This window comes from Planococcus citri, chromosome 3 (genome assembly GCF_950023065.1).
Source record: "Planococcus citri chromosome 3, ihPlaCitr1.1, whole genome shotgun sequence".
NCBI classification, from domain to species: Eukaryota; Metazoa; Arthropoda; class Insecta; order Hemiptera; family Pseudococcidae; genus Planococcus; species Planococcus citri.
Genome location: NC_088679.1, coordinates 65,729,437 through 65,751,950, shown reverse-complemented (window position 1 = coordinate 65,751,950; position 22,514 = coordinate 65,729,437). Strand labels below are relative to the sequence as shown.

At 35.0% G+C, this 22,514-nt stretch overlaps 1 protein-coding gene across 2 annotated transcripts in view; it reads right to left on the bottom strand.

Annotated features, from left to right (window-relative positions):
* Nucleotides 1–22,514, bottom strand: part of VGlut (Vesicular glutamate transporter) — an 81,990-nt gene that overhangs the window by 5,322 nt on the left and 54,154 nt on the right. For both annotated transcript variants that reach the window (XM_065359536.1, XM_065359535.1), the window contains exons 3-11: nucleotides 16,927–16,977; nucleotides 16,675–16,844; nucleotides 13,283–13,347; nucleotides 6,154–6,183; nucleotides 5,960–6,072; nucleotides 5,406–5,517; nucleotides 5,137–5,311; nucleotides 606–895; nucleotides 31–517 (exon numbers count right to left, since the gene is read on the bottom strand). In XM_065359536.1, coding sequence (XP_065215608.1) covers nucleotides 31–517; nucleotides 606–895; nucleotides 5,137–5,311; nucleotides 5,406–5,517; nucleotides 5,960–6,072; nucleotides 6,154–6,183; nucleotides 13,283–13,347; nucleotides 16,675–16,844; nucleotides 16,927–16,977 — 1,493 coding nt within the window. The remainder of the gene's footprint in view (nucleotides 1–30; nucleotides 518–605; nucleotides 896–5,136; nucleotides 5,312–5,405; nucleotides 5,518–5,959; nucleotides 6,073–6,153; nucleotides 6,184–13,282; nucleotides 13,348–16,674; nucleotides 16,845–16,926; nucleotides 16,978–22,514) is intronic.

Sequence of the window (22,514 nt, the reverse complement as noted above, 5' to 3'; positions counted from 1 at the left end):
ATAACGTGAAAAATAAGTAGTAATGAATACCTTTAGATTCAGCCCAAGGTTGTAATTCACCCGAAGCAAAAGTACCATAAAACGTGATACCGCAAAAATGCACCATCGCAGCCAACAAGAAGACAGTTTTCCAATGAGTAGGATCAGTATCGCTAATGATATAGTCGACAACTGGAGGCAGGATGAATCCAGCCGTTGTACCGATTCCGTTCGATATACCCATCAAAATACTGGCGTATTGCGGAGCTATATCCAAGTGGTTGACGTTAAAGCCAGATATGGCGAATCCGCTACAAGCTACTCCGAAAGTTAAAGCCATAACAGAGGTGAACTGGTCATTGGAAAAAGCTACGACTAAAAAGAAAAACGCCTCGCCTCCGAAACCTCCGCAGTTGAATATTTTTCGAACCATCGTCGTCGACAAGATACCCTTTTTACGTAAATGATCGGCCAATAAACCGCCACTTGGAACAATCGTCGTCATAAATAAATGTGGAAGCGCTCCGACAAAACCGGTCTGAAATATTCCACGATTATTATACAATTAAATATAGGTACGATTAATTATATGCATTTCACGCGAATTACGAGTGAGTAAATCGTACCTCGGCTACGGTTAGTTTGAATTTCTGTTTGAAATATAACGCTTGGTACATCACTAAAAGGTAAAAATTAAAAGATCGACAAAAATTGGCTACTATGATGGCGTATACGGGCATCGAGTGTATGAACTCATTCCAAGGTGTTGTTGACATCGTTGGCATAGGCATTTGGATCGTTTGTCCGAGTGATTTTTCGATGTAGGTCAATTCTCGAACCGATATCGTAGGATGTTTACTTGGTTTCTCAAATATCAACCAGTTCCAACATGTGAACCATACGACTCCCATTAAACCTGTTAAAACAGTAGCGATCGAGTTGATTTTATTTTATTGAATTCTCACGTAAATGAACCTCTCGAGTAGTTCGGCTCCGATTTGAACGAGACCGCGATTTTGGCAAAGGGCGTGGTCTGAAACCCCCATAACTGAAATTTCAGGTATTTGAGATGATTTTTCGATTTTTGGCGAATTTTTAAAAATTCAAAATTGACCACTTTTGATGAATTATAATTTTTTTTAAAAATGTGTATTCGTGTAGCATAAAAATTACCTACGGAAATTAACTCCCTTCAAACCAAATTTAAACATTTCTGGTCATGCTGGAGTATCCGGCGTGATTTCTGAGGTCTTCAGAATTTTAAAATTTCTCCTGAGGGCATGGAAATTAATATGGGCAGCTAAAAATCGAGTTGTGGCTTATCATCGACATGTTTAAAGGATTTATCTACATTCCATATTTAAAGCAACTTCCTGGTGACACCTCGAGTGGGGTTTTTTGAATGGGCATTCAGAGGTACCTATCAATTTATTAAGAACGGTAAAAAAATACGCTTTCAAGGTGTCCATTTGGAAATCAGTTCAAATGTGGAATGTGGATGAATCTTTTAAACCAGGTGGAGGATACATTTATAGCTGCTTAAATTGATTTCCTCGTATTTTGGAGAAATTATTCTGGAGAAATCTAAAATCAAGCTGGAAGCTCTAGAATGACTCAAAATTGCAGTTGGTTTAGACAACAGTGCTTCTGATATCGCGTTGTGCTTTCAAGTTTTTGATTTCCCGTAGTGCTTTCGATATCACATAGTGCTTTTGATATCATGTACTTAGTGCTTTTGATATCAAGTTGTGCTTTCAAGCTTTTGGTTTTGCATAGTGCTTTTGATTTTGTGTTGTGCTTTGGAGCTTTCAGTTTTGCATAGTGCTTTCAATTATATGTACCTACAGTCATTTGAGCAAATTTCAAAAATTTCCCCACAAACAGGAAAATTTTGATTTTTTTGAATTTTTACCTCATAACTTTTCTGGTGAAAAAACTTCCTATGCACTTAAAGTGTTTACCTGGCTTGGAAATTGCCTCAAATGTGGATCGTCGTTGTCGTGGTTCCTTGTCCTTTACAGGACATTGGAAATCGTATTTTTGTGGTACCCTAACAGGGTGAGGCGAATGCCTATTGCCACTGCGATTATTCTGGGGAATCAACGTTGTTTTGAGCTTTCTCGTAGTAGTTTCCCATTGATTTCTACACTATCTACAAAGTAGATCATTCATCACTAGCCTGGTTTTTACAATCCTGAGTTCTGTAATCAATGCTACCTATAGTTGCTCAACCAGTTACAGCTTTTTGATACCGGCAACAGATTGCGTGGATTTCTGTTGCCTCTGCTGTTCTGGTGCTCGGAGCTTAACCTGTAATAGATGTTAAATGCACTACAATGTATACATTACATGTTAACGCCTGCATCTCTAGTGAGATTTGAACCCACGACCTGCTGTGGTTCAACCCCCCTCCCCCATTGGCAAAATTATGCATAAAAACAGGCATGTAGATGTGTAATGTGTGAATTTGGACTTTTTTCAAAAAAAAAACATGCGATTCAGCCTGCGTAAAAGTAATGTTGAAGCATGTAAACAGTAAAAGAAAAGAAAAATTTTAAAAAAATTCTGCACTGGGTGGGAATTGAACCTGGGACCCCTGGTTCCTAGCTCACTCAGTTGCTTTGCCGCTTGCGAAGAGTGAAGTTATTTCCACATAAATGCTTGACTTATTAAATTTTTAAATTTTTCTCCAAGTCCAAAAAGTGCAAACATTTATGGGGAAATAACTCCACTCTTTGTAAGCAGCGTAGTGACCAAGTGGGTTAGGTAACACGGAAAACTAGAAATTGCGGGTCCCGGGTTCGATTCCCACCCAGGGCAAAACATTTTTCAATTTTTATTTCATTTTACATGCTTTAACATTGCTTTTATGCATGATATTCGCAGGCTGAATCGCATCGCATGCTTTTTTTGAAAAAAGTCCAAATTCACACATGCTTGTGCTAAGCATAAAAGCATACGTTTTAGCATGCTATCACATAATTTTTGTCAATAGGGCCACTACGCCACTGAGCGTCAAATGTGGATAAATCCACTAAATAGGCGGTACCTACTAAAGCCCGGAATGATGTCATTAGATGTTACAATGACATCACTTCAAAACTGTTAATGATACTGTTAGTAATAGGTATTTCTTATCAGCATATTATTCACATAGTTTTCTAACAAGTTTATTTGAAGCAATGTTGTTAATAAAACTGTTGGTATTGGTATTGCTTTTGGATCTGACTCTCACACACACACACCCCTGTGCTCATATAAGCGTGTGCAACCATTTATGCATTCATACAACAGACAGATAAGGATTTCTTTGCAGATGAGTAAGTCATACTGAAATAATTGTTTTATAAAAACCGATTGTAACAACTAACAGGTTTGGGTTTCATTTTGCGATACCAATTACTAAATACTAACAGGTATCGCTTTTAAGCTATGAGATAGCTGTTATAACTACTTGTACATCACTAATGACATTGTTCCAGGCTTTAGTACCTACCTACCTAACAAAGGAACCTCAGGAGTATGTGGTAATAAATTTGCCCATTTTTTTTTTTCTAAAGTAAGAGGACCCTTAGGATAGTCACCACCAGGGGTGTTGACCTTAACTGCAAAAAACCAAAAACTGTAACTTAAACCCAAACAAAAACCATAATTTTGGCCATTATCAAACCATAACCAAAATTGAAAACCTAAATTCATAAGTTTTTAACAACTGTAACAGAGCATAATAAAAGCAGTGAGAGTGAAACCGAAACCCAAAACCAATATAATTTATTTTGGTTACGTTTTTTCAATTTTTTAATTACATTGTTTTACCATTCATCTCTTGGGATTTTTTTACCAATTTTTAGACTTTCAAGACTTGAAATTGAGGAAATTGACCATTTTGATCATTGTAAAATAATTTCTGATATTTTATTATCAAGATTTTTTTAACTAAGTATAAGATCAACCACTCTAGTCATTTATGATTATTAATGATTAATTGTAAGTTGTATACCTATTTTGTGTCTGTTAAATTTGTGAAACCGTTTAAAACTGTAACCAAAAATGAAACCCAAACTTTTGTGAGTAAACCCAAAACTGTAACCAAAAACCGAAATTTTCAATTTCAAAACCAAAACAAAACCTAAAAAATTTTAACAAAAAAATTGAAGTAAACCGTACCCTTAATTAAAATAATAAAGGTTAACATCCCTGGTCACCACAAAATTTATAGCTGCCCAGTCGCAAAACTACTTACAGAGCTCATAGGAGCCCAAAAGTCTCAAAATTTAGCTAAGTATTTCGCCAATTTTGTCAATTAAAAAAAAAGGCATAAGGCCCACAAGACATTTTTTGGGCTCCAAATATTGGAAAAATTGTCCAAAAATTGTTGAAAAATACAACTGAGCAGCAACAATTTTGGAAATCGTATTTTCTAGTCGAAACCCTTGTTTCAGACAATTCCAAAAGTTGTAGCTGCTCAATTGCATTTTTCGACCATTTTTGGAATTTTTTTTGTTGAAATTTTGGGCTCAACAAATACATTTTTTCAGATACGCAGACTTAAAATAGTGTTCGGACTCCAGGAAACTCGGCTTGTGACTAGAAATAGAAAAGTCGATTCCCAAAGTTGTATTTTTTAAAATTTTGGGTCCAAAAATGACTTTTTCGATGTGCCAACTCAAAATTGAGCCCAAGTTGCAAGAAATCCGACTGGTGACTAGAAAAGACGATTCTTAAATTTATAGCTATCCAATTGCATTTTTCGACCATTAATATTTTTTAAAATTTTGGGGCCCAAAAAAATGATCTTTCGCATGTGCAGACTCAAAATTGTGCCCAAGCAGTAGGAAACTCGACTGGTGACCAGAAAAGACGATTCCCAAAGTTGTAGTAGACCAATTGTATTTTTCGACCATTTTGGGGATTTTTTTTAAATTTTGGGCTCAAAAATGCCCTTTTACATGTGCATGACTCAAAATTGTGCCCAAGCAGTAGGAAACTCGACTGATGACTAGAAAAGACGAATCTCAAAATTGTAGCCGTCCAATTGCATTTTTCGACCATTTTTGGGCAATTTTTTTTAAATGGGCCCAAAAAATGTCCTTTTTGATGCGCGTAGTCGGGGCTCGAGAGGTTCTCACGTCAGCTCCCAAATCCACCAAAACTCACCGTAAAAGTAAAACGGAGCCCCGTAACTGACGTACTTCATCAACATGCCTGATAATGGCATTCCTATAACGATACCAGCGTAAGATCCACACAAAGCTAAGGTTGCTAATCTAGAACGTTCTAACGGAGGTGCCCAATGTCGCCAAATACCATGACACGCTGGATATGTAACACCCTGTAATTTTCCAAACATACATATTACTCCATTACAGCAAAGTAAGAAAGTCGACTCGATGTGAGTATGTACTTGTACGAGTAGTTTCACATACCTCGACCAATCCTTGAAATATGCGAACAACGATTAATAAATTCGAATCGCTGCTAACCCCAGGAACGAGCATATTCAAGCAAGCAGATGCCACGATTGCAGAACCAAAGATCCTAAAGTCATATTGTCATCGTTAATTACTTATTGGTGAACCAGTTACTCAAACGTATGTAAGTAATATTACATTAAAACTACATTTATCGACGAGCCTATCACAATATCTCATTATAAGAAAATTTATTTCGAAAAATGAAGTTATACCGCATCTCAGAATGAGAATATTCTGAAATGGCACCGTGATGAGTGAGCCATCTCGTACACGTATCGTATTATCAGCGTACGCAATCAGTCGTTATCAATGTATTGGAATTACCACGTGATGCATTATTATTGTGGTAAGTGTACTGTACGTGTTGCACTGTTACTGTTGCTCAATTCATTTCACGAGTGTATTCTTTTTGATTACTTTATCATTTTTTTAAAACGAGTTTGTAATATTCTTAAACGTTTATTACCATTGTAATTTGTACAAAGAAATATGTATGTATGTATTACCTATTGGCCGGAAACATGGAAGCCAAGAACCCGCCTGGAAGCTGTGTCACGAGGTAACCCCAAAAGAATGATGAATCTACCGCACTAGTTGTTGCTACTGACCAGTTGAATAGCTGTTGGAAGAAGTCATCGTGTAAATTAAGAATATTTTATGGAGTAAGTACTTTATTGAGTTGAAAAAAATGATAGATTACCCTGTGATTTGCATACGTTGAGTAATTACCCTGAAATCAAAAAATCAAATAATTAGTAGCGTGTTGTGATCACAATTTCTAAGTACATTTAATAGATTTTTAAGTTCTAATACGAGTAAAGTTTACTTAATGAATTCATTGTCAAATGTGTGATGTACACAAATTAAGTCGAAGCATACTCATTTTCTGCATATATTTCAAGTTTTTGGAAATTTGATATCAGCCTATACATTTCAGTTGGATGATATTTTCATTAATTTTTTTCAATACATATTCTCAACTTTCTACATAGATGCCCCTCTTGTTTTGTAGGATATGCAACTCATCAACCGTACGAGAATATATTCGTTAATTTCCAATACCCCCCCTCCCCATCAATCTTCCAGGACAACTTTTTTCTTAAAAGGGACATCCTAATGAACATTTTAAAACAAACTTGCCGAAAAAAAAAAGGTTAGCCCTACTAACAAAATGGCGGCCATTTTGATTGACAGGTCGACTGAAATCGCATACTTTGCGCTCTAGTTCGAAAATTTTAAGCGACCTACGACAAAACTCGTGAAATGAAAATTGTTCTGCTTAAAATCGAGTTGCAAAACCGATTTAGGGGTTTCCAAAGTTGTGAAAAGTGAGCACCTTCGTTGATCGTTGTCATAGCTGTTTTGGCCAAGGAGTCCTGACCAAAAAAGGGCAAGCAGGCGGTAATGGTCTCAAATTACTTATATTGGACCGCCCTAAAAATATCAACTCCCCAACCACTGCCATCCAGCGACTATCAGCTTTTCAGTGGTCCCCAAAGTTGAATTTTTCAATAAGGCATTTGACGTATTGCGGGTTGCATATCGCTTTGCCTGAACTTTATCGGTTTGGTGGGCATTCTTATCAGTGAGTATCAAAATTTCATATTTTGAGCAATTTTCACAAGGTGTTTTTGAAATGTATAGCTTTTATTTAGTTTTTCCTTCAATTTTAAACACTGTTAAATCCTGTGATGGAGAAAGATCCGCTCTTTGTGGAGGTTCAAAGACATTTTGTCAACTTCTTTAAAACTCGACGAAAAGAGGATCTTTTTCCATTACAGGGTATAACAGTGTTTAAAATTGAAGAAAAAACTAAATAAAAGCTATACATTTCAAAAACACCTTGTGAAAATTGATCAAAATATTATGAAATTTTGATACTCACTGATAAGAATGCTCACCAGCCCACCAAACTGATAAAGTTCAGGCAAACCGATATGCAACCCGCAATACGTCAAAAGCCTTATTTAAATTTTTTCAAGTCTCTCAATCAAACAAATTTTGTGGCCGAAATGATTTGGAATCTAAAAAAAGTTGAAATGAAAAAATTCGTAATTTCATAAGGATTCTAAGATCTCCCCCAGAACCAGTTTTTGGTGTTTTTTTTTTCTTCAAAAATTAGGCATTTACGAAAAATAACATGACAGTAACAAAATTTATTCTACCTACGTAAAATTTTCAACCAAAAAGGTTTCCATCTTTTTTCACCAAGAATGAATCGTTTTGTTGGCAGAAGTGCCTGAAAACCTGAGAATGCATGAAACATTTCAGGTACAAAGATAAACATTAGAATCGTGTGAAAGCAAATTATGTCCTAAATTTTGGCAAAATTTATTTAGAAAGGCTACTTTGAGAGGGAAACTACCCAGAAAAATTTTGAGTCACCTATAAGTGCCAAAAACTGAGAATCCTCGTGAGATCTTGAATTTTTTCAATTATACTTATTTTGGATTGCAAAATTATATTTCAGCTACAATATTCTTTTGATTGCGAAACTTGAAAAATTGAAATTGAAAAATTCAACTTTGGAAACCACTGGAAAAATTAAGATTGGTGAATGGGAGTAGTTGGAAGGGGGTGGGGGTTAATATTTAAAAAGTGGTCCAATATGAGTAATCTGAGACCCCAACCACTTCCCTATCTCCTTTTGGTGAGGACTCCTTGGCCAAAGCAAATGACAATGAATGTGCTCAATTTTCACAACTTTGGGAACCCCTGGATCGGTTTTGTAATTCGATCTCAAAAATGTGATACTGTTTTCAGGACTGAGAAATGGTCCTCTTTTGAGGGAATACTTATTGCAAAAATTTTATAATTGTTTCATGCCCGTTTGGCAAATTTTGTTTTGAATGTAAGTATTATTTTTAGGTCAGTGATTTTAATGTTTTTCATTTTTTTCCTTGAAAAAAAAACATGATAAATTCGCGACAGTGTCAGACTTTTAAAAACTTGAAAAAATTAGTGATCTTAGAATTTGTTTGTCTGACTTTCAAACACGTGGAAAAATGGTGACGAATTCTTGACATTATTATGTCAGACTTTAAAAAACTTAGAAAAAAATCAATTTCTAAAAGGAGGAGACCCGATAAAGCCACTTTTTGGCCCCAGGCCAGTTATCGACTCAACCACTCTTAAAATGTTGTAATAAATGTCCCAAATACGAATCCGTGGTTAGTTAACCCAAAATGACCATTTTTTGGGCTCCAGGGGTTCCCAAAGTTGCGAATAAAAAAAGAATTTTTGGAACCACTGAGTATAATTTTCAAAAACTTTTTTAGCATAAGATATCTGTTTGAACCCGATAAACGTTATGCGCAAGGTGATTTTCTTATTTTCGACCCTCGGGACAGAAATTGGGAGGTGGGTTGATTTTTGGAAAATTTTGGAACATTTTGAACCTACCCCTTTGAGCCCCCCTAAAAAGCTTTTCACAGTTTATTAGTATGTGAAAGACCTCCATCCAACCGAATTTTGAGCTCAATAAAATTTTCCGCTGCTACTCAAAAATCCAATTTTCCGATTTTTCGTAACTTCGATATTTTGGGAATCCCTGGAAAGCTATAAACCTGCGATTTGCGCCAAACGTAACGTTTTGAGGTATATATTCGATTATCTAGATGAAAAAGTTTAATTAAGCTCCCTATATTTGTAATTTTGAACCCTTTTGTCAGACCCCCCCCCCACTTTAGGCACCCCCCAAAAAGGTGTTTAAGCACATTTTTTCAAATAAATTGAAGAATTTACAATTGAACCACACTAGCAAGTGCTCGATGATTTTTTATTTGATTTTTCCTGAATCTTTCAAAATTATACTTTTTTGGGTCAAATTCTGATATTTTACTCTTAGAAAAAACGCCAAAATCACGTTTTCACGATGTCAACGAAGTAAAATCTCAGAATTTGGCCCAAAAAAGCTTAATTTTGAAAATTACAGGAAAAATTGAATGAAAAATTATCGAGCACTTGCCAGTGTGGTTCAAATGTAGATTCTTCAATTTGAAAAAATGTGCTTTAACACTTTTTTTTAGGGGTGCCTAAAGATGGGAGGCTCTAAAAAGAAGGGTTCAAAATTACGAATATACAGGGAGCTTAATTAAACTATTTCATCAAGATAATTAAATATATACCTCAGAACGTTACGTTTGGCTCAAATCGTAGGTTTCTAGTCTTCCAGGGGCTCCCAAAATTTCGAAATTGCGAAAAAATGGAAAACTGGATTTTTGAGTACCAGCGGAAAATTTTATTGAGCTCAAAATTCGGTTGGATGGAGGTCTTTCAGATACTAATAAACTGTAAAAAGCTTTTTAGGGGGGCTCAAAGGGGTAGGTTCAAAATGGTGGTTCCAAAATTTTCCAAAAATCAACCCCCCCCCCCATTTCTGTCCCGAGAGTCGAAAATAGGAAAATCACCTCGCATAACGTTTATCGAATTCAAACAGATATTTTACCCCAAAAAAGTTTTTGAAAATAATACTCAGTGACTCCAAAAAAAATTTTTTTATTCGCGACTTCGGGAACCCCTGGAGCCCAAAAAATGGTCATTTTGGGTTAACTAACCACGGATTCGTATTTGGGACATTTATTACAACATTTTAAAAGAGTGGTCGAGTCGATAACTGGCCTGGGGCCAAAAAGTGGCCTTATCGAGACTCCTCCTTTTTATTCAAATTGAAGTCTGACATTTGAGAAATTGGGGGCCAAATTAATAAATTTGTAATTAGGTATGTCAATCTTTCAGAAATAACTTGATGGTATTTTGTCAGACTTTTTTCTACATTTGGAAGCCTTCAAAGCTTAGTTTCTTATAGGAAATTACCTGTAAATGAGTGAAAATTGTATGGCTCCTCTGTACCCTCTCCTTCTTTGACCTAGCTCAAAACGGAAATTTATACAATTTTTTTCAAATCATCGAACAGAACTGCATGTTTTAAAAAAATTGAACGAAATTGAGAAATTCAACTTATTTTTTGATTCGCCTCGCGTGAATATGGAAAATTCCACGAGAGGTTGAATTATTCGGAAAATTCCTCTTTCAACTTAGACCCCATCATTTTTTGAAAACTTTTAGGCGTGGAGTGGCGATGGATATACTCGTAATTGACACACATAAAATCACACTTGTTACATTACAGGGTGATATTATAGTTTAATGTTGAAAGAAACTTCGACTTGGGGTACAAATGAAGCTTTAAAAAGTCAGTAAAAAAAAAAAAAAAAACTCTGCCGAATCGTTCCATTAGATTTTTATGAGAAAATATCATGAAATAGGAAAGCAATCAACTGCATGTAAAAGCGAAGAGGATGTAACTAATAACGTAACGACGGCTAATGTGCCATTAGCGTCTCTATTATGTACCACTGGTGTATGTTTTGTTCAACGTCGAAAGCCTTTAAAATCGTCCCAACATTCGTGTCTCGCGAACACCATCGTCAGCGCCATCGTAATGAGAAAATCATTTTCTGCAGTTAATGCAACCCATTCATAGAGTTATTACCATCGTGGCTCTGGCTACGGCGGCTATATATAAGTACGACGACGCATTTAAATTCTATTAAACCTTGAAAGCTCGACATCGAGACGTCTGTATGTTTTTCCCCAACCCCGAGTGAACGAGAAAAATCCAGAATCATAGGAAAATTTATATATACTCGTATGCAAATGTCGGAAGTTGTCTATAATTTCATTGTCGTGTACGTACGTAGAGAGGAAAAAAAACTGTTCGCGAGATGATCATGATCGCCTTTGCGAAATCCAAGCTACATGATGCAGAAGGGTCCAACGGAATAAAATGGTTTTGATGAAGTTATCCGCATACTAATTTAATAGCTTTGTGTATATCAAGAATAAAGGTGGGTTAGATCGAATGTCTCCGTTCGCTTTGAACGATCTGATTTATACCGAGTTACTAAAAAGAGGGTTGCAGACACGCGTGTATATGCGTATGCAGTCATATCCGTTACGACGACTTTTCTCTTATAACTAATGTACCGAAATTAACTCGATAATAATCTCGGTGTTTCGCATTTTAACGCTTCTCATTTCCTTTACAATAAGTTTATCCGAATGTTTTGCAACCAAAAAAAAAATTGATCATTTTTTTTCTCGGTGAAAAACTGTATAAAAATGTCTAAAATGACTCGAAAACAAGAACAAAGCGTTAAAATGACTAAAAATAGTAAAAATTATTAAAAAGTGGTAAAATTTTGGAATTTGGCAAAATTTAGTAAAATTGTCGAAAACAAATTTTAATGAAGTAAATATACTCCAAACAGCATTAACCTTTTGGTAGTTCTCTAGATTACCATGTTGGGTAAACAAAATGCTTTAATGGGTGTAATAGAGTACCTCTGACCAATTCACTAAATCACGAAAAAGTTGAGCTTTCAAAGAAAAATCATGTTGGAAAATGAAAGTTTTAATTCATTTTCAACAAAAAATATTAATATAAATTGAAAATTTTTTCAAAAATAATTCAACAACACAAGTAAAAAATATTAAACCAAAAGCACTTTTTGAAAATATTTTAAAAGAATTAATGTAATAACGATAGTAAAATTTAGCAACTCATCAAGTCAATGCTGAAAATTGTTACTTACTCAAAAATTTAGAAACTAATTCTTGGATTTTTTTTTATCACTTCTCTGACTTTTCAATAACCATATTTGTTTCTTTCTTCATCGTATAGGCATTATAACCTACTTGACTTTTTTTCAATTCCAATTCGTTTTTTTTTTTGACTCGTTTTTAATTTTATTTTAAAAGTTTAATTTGATTCTACACCCCTTCTATCATAGGTACACGTGAACGGTGAAGAAAGACGAAAAACTCAAACGTCTTAGTACCTAAGTTAACTCATCCTCGTCGACGGATCGACCTTACTAATACCATTTTTATTACAATGTTAATTTAAAAATCGAGTCATTTTATATGCCCTTCGTAACCTAACGCCATCTACACTGTCGGACGATTTGCTCGTATCCGACGCAAAGCGCCGTAACATTTATACAGTTATCTTCTATTTCCACTCCTGTGATTTCTACCCTCGTTGTAATCTTCACGGTAATAAATTATCGCTTTATAACTGACTATGCAACGATTTTAGCAACCGTGCTACGTTTTACTGTGTATTGATGAAAATGGGGCTGCGTTTTTGCCTCTTTTTTTTGACTTTCTGCTGAATCGTGAAATTAATATTTTGAATGCAAAATAGGTGTACTTTATTTGTTGTACATATGCAAATTTTTTTTGTACTTGTTCCTTTTTTTTGGTGGACGAGAGAGTAATCCTATCGTTTCCTTGTATTGAAAAAATATCGCTTATTTTCAATGTTTCTAGATAAGTAAGTACTAATACTTTCAAAAAACTTCTGTCTTTTTCCGAATTGGACAACTTTATTTGGACAATTTTTTCTCAAATTTAACCAGAGTTTCATTTTACTCGAATTTGGCTATTTTTTTGTACAATTCAATAATTATTTCAGCAACTTTTACATTTTTTCTGCTTTGGGATGAAAATAAAAGTATGATGGAACTTTTGATCCTTTTTTTTTCATGATTTTAGCAACATTAACAATTATAATATATCAACTTTACATGCTTCGTTTTTGAAGACTGTTCATAGCCTACAATTATGGATCCATTTTTCATTCGCTTTGAAACAATATTTCAATGATTTTTTCTGAACAAATTGTGCAATTTATGAAATCAATATTCACAAAATCACCAAATCAGGTCGATTTGACGATTCAGAAAAACTTTTGTTTTTTGAACAGTATAAGTATGTACTTAGTTCTACCTAATTAGATAAAATAAAACTAAGTAGAAACTTACCCCAGTGTCTTGCTGTAATTTCGCCATTCCCATATTACACCTCATACCAAATGAAATAATGAAACCTATTGGGAAAAAAATACATTTGCTTTAGGTATTAAATAAACAAAATTTTTCACCTTGAAATTTTTAAGGGCTTTTATGTGTGAAAAAGCACGTTAAAAACTTATCAATCTTATGAGCTCAATATCCTCATTTTGTATCCTTTCCAGATCATCCAGTTGAAATTCAACTTTTAGATGATTTTCGATATTTGGACTTTATTGAAATAAAGAATGAAAAAACGAGTAAGTAATAGATACGTATGTTAAAAAAGAGGCAATTAAATTTTTCATTTTTTTTCAAAACGTACCAAATCCACATTATTAGTTTTAAAACGTACTAAATGAGACTAGATGAGGGTATAAGAGGGAAGTGTCACCCCCCACCCTGATAGAAAAATTTTTCGGGAAAAATTGAGTGAATTGGAGGAAGTTGGGAAATTCGGGAAGATTGAAAAAAAATCTGTGAGCAAGGAAAATCAAAGAATTACCAAAAACCATGGGTTTTTACTTCTTAAAATAACAAAAAAAAAGTGCAAAATTTCTTTCCAAAATACCAAAAAGCACAAAATTTTGTCCTTGAAAATTGAAAATGATTTTTTTGTACCACACAAATTATGAATTTTTTAAAACTTTCGCCCTCAATGGGAAAAATCTAAATTGTTATATTCGGTTTTTGAATATGATTTTCAAAGGCCAAAAGTTTAAAAAAAATACGAAAAATTTTTGAATTTTGAATTTTAGATTTCAGCATTAACTTTGCAATACAGCAATTCAAATTTTTTGTCAAGTAGGTATAAAAGCATCGTTTTTGAACATTTAAAATTATTCAACATTTTTGTTTCCAACTCACCCTTCCAAAATTTGTTCGAACCACATCACTGGCTAATCAGCATGAAAAATATTGGAGGGGGAGGGGTTCAGTGGAAAAAAGTTGGAAAAATTTCAATCTCACCCCCACGATACATCCGTTTGCCGCACTTCTGTTGGTAACAGAGAAAATCAAATTCAGAAAAAATAGGCAATTGGTACCAGAAAAAAAACAGCTATGATACAGGGTGTCTGGTAAGTATGTGGATGTCAAAACTTCGGGTTTGGATATAACCGGGTACGACTTGAAAACAAACGTTTTATGGACAGGTTATCTATCTTTAAAATTTAAGTGGCAGCCGATCTCTGAAAAAAAATTGAGAAATGGGTAGTAGGTACTTTGGAAAATGAACAAATTCTGTAATTATAAATTTTTGCTCAGTTTTGAAATTGAAGGGGATAGAAACATTTTAAAAGAGAAAATTGAGAAAAACGTATTTTTGACCTTGGGAATGGGCAGTACCATGAAAAATGAACAAATTTTGTCATTATGAATTTTTGCCCAACTGAAATTAAAGGGGGTGGAAATATTTAAAAAGAAAAAAATGCAGAAAATCGTGTTTTTGGCCTTGGGTATTGGTAGTGCTTTGGAAAATAAACAAATTCTGTGATTATGAATCTTTGCCTAACTTTGAAATTGAAGGGGCCAGAAATATTTATTTCTTTTGAAATAGTTTCTTTTAAAGTATTTCTGACCCCTTCAATTTCAAAGTTTGACAAAATTTCATAATGACAAAATTTGTTTATTTTCTAAAGTACTACCCATTCCCAAATTCAAAAACACGGATATCTAAGTTTTTCTTTTTAAATATTTCTAGACCCTTAAATTTCAAAGTTATTTAGGCAAAAATTCATAATAACAAAATTTGTTCATATTATAGCCCAGTCAATATGCAATTTGACCCAAACATAATTACAAACAAAGGTTTTTTTGGTGGATATTGTCTAGGGTGGTGTGCTGAATAACATACTAAAAGTCCCCGCCCCTACCCCACGAGCTAACCCCCCCCCCCCACAGTGGATCAAAGCCCCCAAAATCAGTTTTTCATCAAGAACTCCTGAAATATTGAATTTTGAGTAAAATGAGGCCAGTGATCATTTCATTTCCTCCCCAATACCTATCAAATGAGCTATCGAACAACTCCCTAGCCTCAAGGGGGTGGCGCTACGACCCCTCAAAGTGATGTGATTTCAATAATTTTACATCTGTGATCAACATATCCAAATTTTAGCTTCCTAGGTCATCCCCACTCCTTTTAAGATGGAAAAAACCGAAAATAGGGGCAAAATAAGGGGATTTTTAGCTTAATTCCGCTTTAAATGGGGTGGGGATGACCTAGGAAGCTGAAATTTGGATATGTTGATCACAGATAGGGTACTGTCCGATGGTATGATTTTGGACCCTTTTCATCCATTTGGGGTCATGTTATGCCCCTCCAAAAAAAATGACCTTTCTGTAGTTTTCAACTTTGACCCTCTCCACTCCGTAGGTCAACTGTAGCTCCCAAAAGAATCCCATTCCCCAAGTTTGACTTCAGTTTATCAACTAGAACAGGTTACAAGTCCCAAATCATGAAAAAATGTAAAATAATTATTGAAATCACATCACTTTGAGGGGTCGTAGCGCCACCCCCTTGAGGCTAGGGAGTTGTTAGATAGCTCATTTGATAGGTATTGGGGAGGAAATGAAATGATCACTGGGCTCATTTTACTCAAAATTCAATATTTCAGGAGTTCTTGATGAAAAACTGATTTTGGGGGGCTTTGATCCACTGTGGGGGGGGGGCTAATCTCGTGGGGTAGGGGCGGGGACTTTTAGTATGTTGTTCACCACACTACCCTAGACAATATTCACCAAAAAAACCTTTGTTTGCAATTATGTTTGGGTTCGCCCATTTTTTTCTGCTATTTGCCTGGGCTATTAGGTTAGAGACATATTAAATGATACAAAAAAAATCCTAATTAGGTACTACCCATTCTCAAGGTTAAAAATACGTTTTTCTCAGTTTTTTTTTCAAAGCTTGGTTGTCCCTTAAATTTTAAAGATAGGCAACTTGTCCATATAACGTTTTTATTTCAAGTCGTACCCGGTTATAAATCTGAAGTTTTAATACTCTATCTACTTACTTGCCAGACACCCTGCTGCATAATACCTACCTACATATAATAATAACAATGATGAATTACATTAAAGCAAAACCATTTCTAGATTTAAAAAAATTTATTATCAATGATCATTCATGGTATATCCCTGTTGTGTTAGGTATAATTTTTTTTGAATCAATTATTTTTGAGTAAAATTATTGACATTTTTTCTAACGCATCAATAAATTGGAGTTTTCTTCCTGCCATTTTAAAATTTCTCTAGAAAACAAGCACATTTTTGAATTAATTTTGAAAACTCAAAATTGAGAATGTTTTAACGTACTCTTTCCATAAAATCAACTAATTAATTTCCCTCTATAAAATTCTCCAACTTACCTAGACATGTTAAAACAGCTACTGTGTATCTTTTAGACAAACAAGGGCATTCTGGTTTGATGTATTTGTCTATGGGTCGTAACGGGGGCCTTTCTGGCATGGGCATCGAGTCTTCCGAATCAAGTCTACCGAATTGCGCCGCCGGAGCTCCATCCAGATCAGCGTATCGTCTGGAGAAAAAAATCAAAACATTATTATCAACATGAAAAAAAGTTGCAAACGTTAACATAAAAAGAAAAAATCAAAACTTACGGAAAATCTCCTTCTTTTTCATATCCAGATTCGAAGTCCTCGTATTGACGCCTAAAAACAAAGAAATAAAAATTGCACATTGCATTACAGTCGTTGTCATCGTCATCGTAGTCGCAAATTAAATTAATTCCAGATATCGATTTAAAATAAAAATAACGCCACAGAACAATGCCGAACTGATGAATGGATCGTTTAAGGAGTCAAATACAACTCGCGAAATTACTCGTCTATTATATGTAAAGGGAGTTGCCTACTTAACGTCACTTGCAACGCTTCTCGGGTTTCTTTTCTTTACTCAATAGCCGAGAAACCCGCGAGAAATTGTGAATTTTCAAATGTTCACATTCTTCGCGTCAAATTTGACGTTTAATTAAATTCCCCGCGGACTCTCCGCACTACTCCGTAGAGTGAAATAAATTTATCAAAAAACCGCGCGAAGAAACCCCCATTTTATACTGGTGGAGTGCGGGGAGTAATTGTGACCAAAAAATTTATAAGCTAAGATGTCACAAGCGTCACAAACAATAAGGCAGAAATAACGAACATTCAATACCGCAGAAAAAACTCTACGATTGCCACAAAGAAAATTATTGTTCTCTGGGGACTTTATTAACCCTCGTTGTATACGCGAACTCCTCGCTTCTCGTGTTTTTCCTTTCATTACAATTCAATTTTCACATTCCTAAAAGTGTAATCTTTGATCATAAACGATACGTTAGGTTAGAGGTTTGGGGTATCTTACCCAGCAAATCCCGAGTACTCGCTTTGTGCCAGTGATAAAAAAAGTACCCTAATTTCGATTATGGTTGGCTTATAGGTTGACTGGAAAAAATGTCTATATTCTGAAAAAACGATCACAAATAGAGAGAAAGAAAGATGTTCTCACAGCCTTTTTTTCACTATAGTTTTTATGTGGTGTTATTTTCTTTGTATTCGCATTTTAACTTAATAATTAATGTTTTGGATGTTTGCCCGTTATTGTTTCGCAGCACGTTTTAAAATGTTGAGAGCGACTATGCCTTGTTTTTCTGCTGATGCTTTTTCTATTCATAACATCTTCGCAGAGAACTAAAGTGTATAAATTTATGACTTCGTATAAAGTGTAACAAACCATCGAGATTAAATTTCCAGTTTAATGTTTCGGAAATATTGTACCAGGAGGTACGATGAAATTTTAAAAAGAGAGCAACTGTCTTTGCTGAGTCACAAATTCAAAAAAAACTAACAAGCATTATGAGAGGATTTATCACGTGTTTTGGAAAAGTTGATTTAAAAATTTTGAGGTATTAAAATACTCATCACCAAATTAATCTAAAGCCAAGCCCCCCCCCCCTAATACTTTTTTTTGAATGGAAAATACTACACCGAGTAGTCATTTTTTCTAATGATCAATTTCCCGAATTTACTTTCCTCAAACCTCATCATCACTAATGCACGAAATTTACTTTTAAAAAAATCAGTTTTTTTGTTGAAATTGCGAAAAATCCTAATTTTTTTACCAAAATTGCCAAGAAAAATTATTTTGCTGGTAGAATCATCAAAATATGTCACTTTTTTTGGTCGAAATTTCTCAAAAACTCCTGTTTTTTGTCGCAAAAATCTGCTTTCTTGTCAGAATTTGGTACTAAAACAAAGTTGTTTATCAAAATTATCTGAAAATCTTACTTTTTTTGTCAAAATTGCAAAAAAAACCTACTTTTATACAAATCTGTTGAAAAAACTATTGTCAAAATTGCCAAAAAAATTGTTTTTTTGTATTAAAACTTCCAAAAAAAACTTGTTTTTTGCCAAAATTGCGGGAAAAAAACTTTTTTGATCAAAATTCCAAAAAAAATCTTATTTTTACTTGCTAAGATCGCAACAAGTTTTTGTAACACGTTGGAAAAACATCAACAAAACATACGGTATTTTGTTAAAATTGCCATAAAGTCCTGTTTTTTCCTCAGACTTTTATCAGAATTACCAAAAATCTCACTCTTCTTTAGCCAAAATGAAAAAAAAACATTCTCTTATCGAAAAACTGTAAAAAAGACCTATTTTTTAAAAAAAATCAAAATTGCCAAACAAATCCTAATTTTTGTCGTTGCTTGAAAGTTTTTTTCAAACCAAAAATACTCGCTTATTTTTGTTTGCTGAAATTCCTACTTCTTTATCAAAATTGCAGGAAAGACTCGTTATTTGTCAAAATTTCCTAAAAGTTTTCTCAACATAGTAAAAATTGCAAGAAATTCTTACACTTGGAAATTAGGTTTTTGAGGAAAATTCATTCGTGGGAATGGAGTGAAGAAAAAACGAGTAGAGGAATATTTCCAGATTATTTTTGACCCCTTGAACTAATTAGAAATGGGTTCGAAGCGTTTTGAGCAGTTCTGGAGCTTCCAACAGAGATTTTTGAAAATCAAGATTTTCACGAAATTTTACCAAAGTGAAGTTGGAAAGCTAAAATTTACTTCACACGTTGAATTGGTTGGAGCTGATTTTAAGCTATTCTGAAGCTTTCAGCAGTATATTTTGGAAATATTACACCTTCGAACCCCCCCTCCCGGCATTGACCAATTTCGCCCAATTTTTCTAAAATTAGATTCTGCAGTTTCGGAACTCTATAATCATTTCTCCAGAAATTTTCGAGGTATCGTAGCTTTGTCCTGTGTAAAATATTTTATGCCATTGGGATACTTCAGATGATCAGAGAATGAGTGGCCAAACTGAAATAATATTATGGATTTTCTATTTTTTTTTTTTTTTTTTAGCCGGGTAAAAAAGATGGAAAACTGGTCTCAGATAGCTCCTTATTTTACTACTCCTCTTAAAATTTTCACCAAGAGGTGTTCTAAAGAAAAATAACTGGGTCATCTTAAAGATCAGAGTGTGTATGTAGAGTTCAGTGATGTTCTCACAAACTCATTTTGATGGAAATTAGAGCATCCGATCCTTAAAATCAAAACACACTTTTGAAAAAAAATTTAAGGAAATCTACTAAAATTCGTACTAACATTTTTCAAAGTCTCCAGAACCATAAAAATTGAATGGAAAATGAAGCTTTTCAAGGGCATCGTGTTCCAAAAAAAGCACAAAATATATTGATATGATTTTTGTGGCTTATTTCTAGATAACAAAATTCTTGAGGGAGAGGGGGTGGTAAAAACTACAGTGGGTATAAAAACTGTCTCTTTAAACCCACAAATTTTTCTGAAAAGGGGAAATCCACAAATTTTTTGAAGCAATGCGAATTCTTTTCGAATCAGGGTACAGTTTGTCTTTTTGACAATTATCTTATGATTTATGTTGTACTGGGAGGGGTTGCGCCCGCAGCTTCCACCTAAAGGGAAGATGTGTACCTCCGAGTGGCAACACTGCTGCTAGTAGTGCACTCTGTTGGATTAGTTAAAGCTAGTATGGAAATAGATTATGCTCTCAAGAAAGTCTTAGCATTTTACGTATGTATTACGTACTGCGCATGGCAGGTTGGTGTCGTCACGCGGTGGAGGTGGGTGGAGCAACCAATGGGGTGCAACGTTGTACGTGAACAGCTGATTTGATGCTTGCTCGCGCACTGCGCTGTACGTAAAACTTACGTAAAATCCTATGACTTTCTTAAGAGTATAATCTATTTCCATACTTGTATTAAAGAGCTTTAGGATTAGTTTGACGTGCCACTCGCGAGGCAAGTAGAGAAGCACCAAAGCTCCGAGTATATTTTCACTAGTGCTAGCGTTATGTAGCATTTTAGAGCTTCCATCTGGAATCGTTATTCCAGATGCCTTTTTATGATGTTAAATATGTGTTTATTGTAAGGTGCACTGGGGCAAGTCAGAATGATTTTTCGCAATTTCAACTTTGACCAGCTGTTACTGCCCTTCTAATGAACCAATATGGATCAAATTTATTATGTAGGTTCCCATAAGGGTTCTTAACCTATGGTGAAAATTTGAGCGCGATTGACACAGTAGCCTTCGCTCAGTGGAATAAAATATAAACTGTTCTGATTTACCCCAAATTGGGGGAAGTCAGAACAGGCTAAACTTTGCAGAGGCGTAGATCACAAACGGAGCATCCTAGAAAAATTGCATAAGTACAAAATTGTAGAGAATTTAGTTCTCTTTGAGATTACTCTCATCAGATTTTCACTAGGACGCACGGTTCGTCCGCTATATGCGAAAAACTAAGAAATAGAAAGTCTGTATTTTAGAACAAATTCAAAACAAGTTCAAAACAACAACAAAATACAATTGAACCAAAGACATCTAAAATGAAACTGAATCGCGAAAATTTTTATGCTGTGTTGAAGTAGAGGTAGTACCCTCAAGTCACCTTTAGTGGCACTTCTCCAGATATAAACCTCTAGGTGCTAGAGCAAGTTTTCTAACTTACCCCAAATTCCAACTTCCCCCGGTGCACCTTATTCAATCGGTTTTATATCAGAGAAGCAATAATACAAAGTTTTCATTTGCACTCGTCTAGAGTTATTTTGCGGTGTTTCACCTGATTGCAATTAAGACAGCTTTTGTAAGGCTATCTGGCAAGACTAGGTTCCCTAGGCTTAACCTTGTGTAGCAGACACTGGGCACTTCCCTCTGGATTCCCTCTGGATATCAAGGATATCACAGTGCTCTACATATTTGGCGCCCAACGTGGGGCGCCAAATATGTAGAGCACATCTACCACAAATCACAAGCCACAGCTTTGAATTTTACTTCATGATTTAATTATTATTATAGATTTTCAATTCTTATTATGAAATATTCTGTGGGTGGATATTTGAACTCGAACTTTCTCAAGTCCTGGTTCCAAAGCTCATAACATGTATCGTCATCTTAAAGGCAATGGCGTGCATGCCCGAAATTTTCAATTTTGAGGTTTTGGTATCACTGGAAAGCTGAGTCTCCCCCTCATGGTTGGGGCTGCGTGTCCCCAGCCCCGACCAAGAATAATTACGCTTTTAATTACAAGTATAACAAAACGAACGCAATGGGTCAATTTGATGAGTGCACAATCCTCAGCATCAAACGTGCACAAACGAAGCACAAACGATTGACACTAATTTCAACCCCCTCCCTCTCATGGTCGGGGCTGCGTGTCCCCAGCCCCGACCAAGGCTCCCTTCAAATACGCCATGAAGGGGGTGAGCACAAACGAAAGTAATTAGTGCACAAACGTGCACAAACGAAGCACAAACGATTGGCACTATTTTTGACCCCCACCCCCACATGGTCGGGGCTGGCCACACGGAGCCTGTCACTGTCACAACAATATTCCTAATTAGACGGGAAAATGATCAAAAATTAAAATCATTTTTTGGTTTGAGTATGTCCAGCTTATTTGCAAAAAGCAAGTATGTCCATGAATTGAGTATGTCCATAACACGAAACCAGTGTAAAATTTTGTTTGATTAAGTTGTTCAACATCAAGTTTTTTTTGTATTAGGTAGGTAAGTAGGCAATATTGTGTAGTTTTTACAGTAGGTACACCTTTCAGACTGACGTTACATTGGTTCCAAATTAATTTTTTTGCATTCAGTTGATAGCAGTGATGTTTTTTCTAAATTTGGAACTGCACAATTTTTTTTCAACATGCACATCAATTTTTTG